The sequence below is a fragment of the Dicentrarchus labrax genome, unplaced genomic scaffold (assembly GCF_905237075.1).
Source record: "Dicentrarchus labrax unplaced genomic scaffold, dlabrax2021, whole genome shotgun sequence".
NCBI lineage: Eukaryota > Metazoa > Chordata > Actinopteri > Moronidae > Dicentrarchus > Dicentrarchus labrax.
In genome coordinates, this window is record NW_026136713.1 from 11,177,222 (window position 1) to 11,183,513 (window position 6,292).

The following is a 6,292-nucleotide window of genomic DNA, read 5'->3' on the forward strand; positions in this document are numbered from 1 at the left end:
CAGCCTCTCAGCGCTGCAGTAGTGCGCATGCGCTAAAGATGCATTTCTGCCGTCACCTGCTGCTCATGGGGGGGGGGGTGGGGTTGCAGACACGACCTACAGTTGTGTCCCAATTACCCTGCGAATAACAACTGCAGTCCACCTGTCCGGGGACGGGACTCACGACCGGTGCACACGGAGAGGTAAAGACTCGTTCATGAAGCCGGTGGTCGACCGAGCGACACGTCAGACGGTTGTTTTACCTCGTGACATTCAGCCGACGAAGAGTCTGCAACCAATCATCAACCTGCGCCTTATGTTAGCCACTTAGCATGCTAGGCAGACAGGTATTTCTCTGTAGCATGCGTCTTTTTTTTTTTTATACCCGACCCTGTTGTCGTGTCAGTGTCAGTTCTTCCTCTCTGTACCTCAAACAAACATCTGACTGTCGGTAAGAAAGCCGAGGAGGCCCATTCCCACTGTGGAGATAGCTGTATTGGCTAACCAGCCTAGCATTTGGGTGTATAGCTATTGGGCTACGCACGCTAGCTCGTCGGTGATTTGTTGATCTTTTAGTTAATTTGTTCATACAGTAACTAATGTTGCTTTGTGTGCTTGTTTTAATAGCACCGTTAAATGAGATTAGACCTCCTGTGTCCGCCCATGCCTCCTGACTGACAGCATACTGGGACAACAGGATACAGGAGTTGAAGCATTGCACACAGAGGGCGTGATCGCCTTGGATTTAGTTGGGAAATCATTACGTAAGGCTCTTCTGCGTAAATCTGTTGAGTTAGTTTAAATATCGAAATCATAGTGGGATTGTTTTACGTTTGTGTTTTAATGTTATCCATAATGGGACAATCAAAGTATTCAAAATAAACTGTATTTCACTCTCTGTGTTAAAACACTGCCTGTAAAAAGTATTGGGATCAAACAGCAATGTGTACGTGCTGTTGAGGTATTAAGATTGTGTTTTATTTATTACATTATAGTCTTATTGTGCTTTCTTTTAAATTCCATAAAAGGCTGTAGGCACATCAGTGGCCGGGTTTGTCACACTGACCTCAAACTGTGTGTAAGGATTTCTGGAGCGATATTTTGGTTGACTGGCCTGACCTCTAATGACCTCACTGCTTTGCCACCACTATCTCCTCCTTGGTCTATTCTTAGACAGCTCCTAAACAACTTGCTTTATGTACTGAGTCTTTATTTTTCTAAATTTTCTTAGGACCTTCCTTTCACTTGAGCTAATTGGTTCTCGCTATTTTATGTGATAGGTAGGGTGTCTGTGTGTGTAGCTTCTTTAATACTTACATACTCTACATTAAACACTTACATACATGGTGCTGTGCAATGTACATGACATGAAGAGACAGTGTGTCTTCTGTCACTCATAGTTTTGCTCTCCGCCCCCTCAGTTCACACTTATCAGTCCGTTAAGTTGCATAATAACTCTTATCAGTGGCCAGTTGGGGCTGCCTGATTATACAAGTTTAGGGCAGGTGGATGAGGTTAAACGGTTCATTCTGTGTAAGCCAACATGGAGGATGTACGGGCCATACAATGTAGACCCGATCGATATATTGTATATTATAGAAAATATTTTCACAAGTAAATTGTATCAGCACATTTTGTTTTGATTAGTCAGAGAAATACATCTCTATCAATGTTTTTGTAAACATTCAGATGTTGTTATGTCGTGTTGATTGTACTTCAGTTGAATCCCATTTGTTCTTTTCCAAAATGTAGGTAAGTGTGTGTGTGTGTGTGTGTGTGTGTGTGTGTGTGTGCGTGTGTGCGTGTGCCCATTTCCATTTTGGACATCACTGTCTCACTCTCCTGTGTTTTCTGTCAGCTTTTACTATCATACCAGAAAAAAAGAAGACATAAATAATAAAGATTAATCGGATATTTCCACTCTCTTTCACAGGGTATATATCTTAACAAAAGAGTGTGGTGCTGATGTAATGCTGGAGGAACAGGCTGTGGAGCACTGAGCCTCCCATGGCTGTTAGCACCATGGACTCTGAGTCAGCCCGGACACCTCAGCCCCAGGCTACCCTGACAAAAGGACACCCCTCCCTGCTACCTGCTGGGGCTCTGAGTGCCAGGCTGGGCCATCATGGGAAGCACTATGTCTGCGGCTCCATTGCAGCTTTTACCAACATCGTGGTGACGTTCCCCATCCAGAAGGTGCTGTTCCGCCAACAGCTGCATGGTGTGTTGGCCACTGAGGCAGTGCGGCAACTCCAGAGGGATGGGCTGAGGAATCTTTACCGGGGCCTGCTGCCCCCGCTGCTCCAGAAGACCACCACAGTGGCCATCATGTTTGGCCTGTACGAGGACTTCTCTAGAGTCTTATTAGACCGGGCTGGTGGCAGCGGCGTGCCAGAGCTGGTCACCCGAAGCTTTGCTGCAGCATTGGCAGGAACCACAGAGGCCATCCTGACGCCATTTGAGCGCGTGCAAACACTCCTACAAGACCATCGGCACCACGGGCGCTTCAACAACACAGCCCACACCTTCCGGACACTTCTGACTGAGTATGGTGTCAGAGAGTGCTACCGTGGCCTCGTGCCCATACTCCTCCGAAATGGCCCTAGCAATGTGCTCTTCTTCGGGCTCCGTGGACCCATCAAGGAGCAGCTCCCGGAAGCCACTAGCCGGGCAGGTCACATGGTTAATGATTTTGTGTGTGGAGGCTTGTTGGGAGCGGCCCTCGGCATCATGTTCTATCCATTAAATGTGGTTAAGTCCCGTGCTCAGTCTCAGGTTGGTGGAGCCTTCCAGCCTTGCAGGAAAGTGTTGCTAACAGTGTGGAGAGAAAGGGGTGGCAGTTTACCCATGCTCTTCAGAGGGGCTCACCTCAACTACCACCGTTCACTTCTCTCCTGGGGTATCATCAATGCCACCTACGAGTTGCTGCTGAAGCTCATGTGAGAGGGGGGGGGGGGATTGGAGATGAGATGTAGAGAGGAAGAGAACAACTGTAAAGGGAAAAATACCTGTATAGAGTGATGAAGCCAGTTTGTTGAGAAGAAAGGAAATTGTAAAGTAAAGCCGATGCACTTGCTGTCTGGCACTATTTTTGGGACGCTGGGGTTTCCATGACTGAAAGACAGCAATGAAGTTGCACTTCTGACAGGGGCCAACAGTCAGTGTGAGATACACCACCTGCCATTGTTACTATTTACTGTTGTCAAAGTGTTAAAAACATGCTTTAGCCTATACAAAACTTGTGCCAGGGTCCAATTGAAATGCCCTCATTTGCTCTGTCTACAAAAATTTGGGGGAGTAAACTGAACTCCAGCGCTTTTTTTCTGCTTCCACAGTTTCAGGCAAACGTTACGTGACTGGATTAACTGTTTTGTAGGAGACGCTGTTTCTTCGTATGTGCTGTTTGCTGTGGTGTGTCTTGTTGACAATATCTGTCTGTGTAAGCAAGAGCACTTCCTCTGTGAGGCTGTATTCTGCCACTTAACTGAAACACTTTTGTACTTTTTGAAATACCCCAAGATTTATTGTCAAGTAGAGTGTCGGTCGTTTAATTTCTCTTCACCTATTCGGCCCATGAGTTGAGGAGATCAGAAGGCTAATACTTTAGAAATGATTGAAATGAGTATCATATACATGTTCTTGGAAATGCTGTCAACCAGACACAGGGGGGCTATTTTAAACAGTTTCTTCTTTCACCCATGATGCTGCCAATTGGAAACTATTTGGTCTTGTTTTATTTCATGAAGTGCTACTAGCAGGTTGTATATGTTATTTGACTTTAGACAAGTGCCCATTGATGTATAAGTCAGTAAAACATACAGTTACACCCAGATCTGGTCTGTTTTTATAATTTATTAGATGGTACAGAAATAATATTGAATCTAGACTTTTGCAACAAATAAACCCGCAGAAAACATTTGCCCTTTATTTAAGATATAATGTTTTAACAAAACCATGGCAGCTTCAGAAGAAAACTTTGGATATTAATTTGACTATGCACCATTGTTGCATTTGTTCAGTTTTGGGCTTTTGATTGTTATAGACTATAAAACTCCTCAATGTTTATTTCCCTTTTTCTAAACTTCAATATTACTTGTTTTATACATGTATCTCCCTCCCTCTGCTCACTATATCCTTCCTTATCTCACGCTTGCTCTCCTCTCTGTCTGTAACATCTGTTGACATAATGGGCTCAGATTTCAAGCTCGAGTAGGTGCAGTCACCACGCAGCAGCTCTGGCTGGGTATGACAGCCCAAAGAGGAAAGGCATGGTGCTTGGACACTGAGAGAGAGACTGAACAGCGATAGCAATGGTGCTGAGAGAAGACAGGGGCAGAGGGTAATGTTCAGTGGCACAAAAAGCTCAAGCTGCCTTGTAAATGGATCACTTGGCCTATTTCTTCAGTTTCTTTTTTCTTTATGACTGCCCACACTGTTCTGTTTCATGAGATCTTTTCAGGGTTTTCTAGGTTTTCCTCTTTGAAAATAAGACTTGGTATTGAATTGGGCTTGGAAAAGTGGGACACCTTCGCTTATATTAAATGCTGTTTATAATTGCCACTCATAGCCTGAAGCACAAGTCACCAAATAAATATGAAAATGTCAAATTAATGATTGCAACCAAATGAAATGTTTCAAATCAATACATTAAAAGTGTCGACAGTGAATATGTCTCTTATGTGGGTGTTTGTGGGGATAAATTAGTTTAAGCTTGCCAAAAAAAATGACAAATTATGTTTTACTTATGTAAGAGAGGCCCTCAATACATTATGAAACCATGACTATTGTGTGTCTGTCAGTTCTCCCTACTTTACAATAACATGTCTCATCTATCTGACCCAAATATGCACCATAATCAGTCACAAGCTTCACCATTACAACCGTCTATTGTAGTCGAGCTGAATAGACACAGCACAAAATGAAGGACAGAGCAAACACTGCACTGTCAGACAATGTTTTTAACATGTGCAGAGTGAGACTTTCTAGATTACTGTGTCAAGAAGTCAGACTGCAGATAATGATCAGATTAAGGGCAATCTGACATGGGGACTTTGGATCAGGGAGGGTTGAGCTGCCGTAGTTACAAAGCCTCTCAGCTCGCTTGCTGAATCTTTTCATCCTCACAAATGTTCTCCGACTATCATCTTAGGTGAAATTTTTATACTCAGATTCATTATTTAACTATGTGTTTTAATAATAAGAGTGGAAGTGTTGCTCTAACTCAGCTGGCTCTGTAAATAATTTAGAGACGTTCCCAGTACCAAATAAAAGAAAGAGAAAAGGGAAAGGAGGACTCGGTGCTACATGAATAGACGAATGCTGCCTTCGTGGAAGTACAGCAACTCAATGCTGGGAAGAAGAAATCCCACAATAATCCATTAATAGTATTAGTAGTGCAGTGATTTTACTAATGGAGAGGTTAATTACATTCCCATGGAACAGCTTCATATCAGTCTCTGTGCTCTTGTTTAAATGTTCACCCTGGGTCTTCTGATCTGATTCGTAGACTCAATACTTATGGAGGGAGCTAATATGACCTGGAAGTTGGTACATGAAATTAGTTAATAACTGTTCTATAGACAAACCCAAACACCCAGATGTTCAACATTGTTAAGGTCAATGTGTAATTTATTCCCAAACAATACATTTCTTGGTACATTGACTTCATTGTACGTGAGTACGGAAAAGTGACGGCTCGTGGAAATACACTGTCCTCTCTGAAAATGAAATGCTGTTGATACAATTTTAGCGTACAGAAACAAAACAAATAGGTGACACAGGCTCTCTTTCCAATTCAGGCCTGCTGGTTGAACAACTAGAGTGACACATGTCGTGATGTTAGTGCTGTGATGGACACTGCTACTGGACATTTGCCTCCATGGTAACTGAAATCTCACACAAGGAGACCAACTTTCTTATTTTTCAAGCATGGCTGCCTTGACAAAAATTTCCCTCTGTCATCTATTCGGAAGATTAAATATACAACCTATCTCTTCACCAACTCTCTCTGAACACTAAAGCCTTACTTCAGCTAATCCCCTTATATTTGTGTAAGCAACCGCTGACTGATTTTGCCTTAATTACCTTTTTGTTGTCGTAGATGGCTCAAGTAAATCCTCCAAATTGGATGGCTCATTAAATGAGTTGGCATCATGTGATATGGACAAGCTGATTAGTGAACACTGTACATCAGCAAACCGATCGAGCAATGTAATCTATTTTTACTGACAATTCACAGACATCAGTATAGACAGGAGTTTTTATATTGACAAATGCTAATGCCATGCAACTTTGCAAAACGTTGCAATCCATA

At 42.9% G+C, this 6,292-nt stretch overlaps 1 protein-coding gene across 6 annotated transcripts; it reads left to right on the forward strand.

Annotated features, from left to right (window-relative positions):
• The first annotated feature begins 39 nt into the window (after positions 1 to 39).
• slc25a51b (solute carrier family 25 member 51b) lies at positions 40 to 4,646 on the forward strand. Of its 6 annotated transcripts, none has more exons than XM_051419642.1 (3): positions 52 to 182; positions 607 to 743; positions 1,913 to 4,646. In XM_051419642.1, the coding sequence occupies exon 3, from the start codon at positions 1,987 to 1,989 to the stop codon at positions 2,920 to 2,922; it is 936 nt and encodes a 311-aa protein (XP_051275602.1). In that variant the 5' UTR covers positions 52 to 182; positions 607 to 743; positions 1,913 to 1,986; the 3' UTR covers positions 2,923 to 4,646. The 6 variants fall into 6 exon arrangements, with proteins under 6 accessions (XP_051275601.1, XP_051275602.1, XP_051275605.1 ...); XM_051419645.1 differs by lacking the exon at positions 52 to 182 and adding an exon at positions 189 to 430; XM_051419647.1 differs by lacking the exon at positions 52 to 182 and adding an exon at positions 189 to 326.
• Positions 4,647 to 6,292: the final 1,646 nt, after the last annotated feature.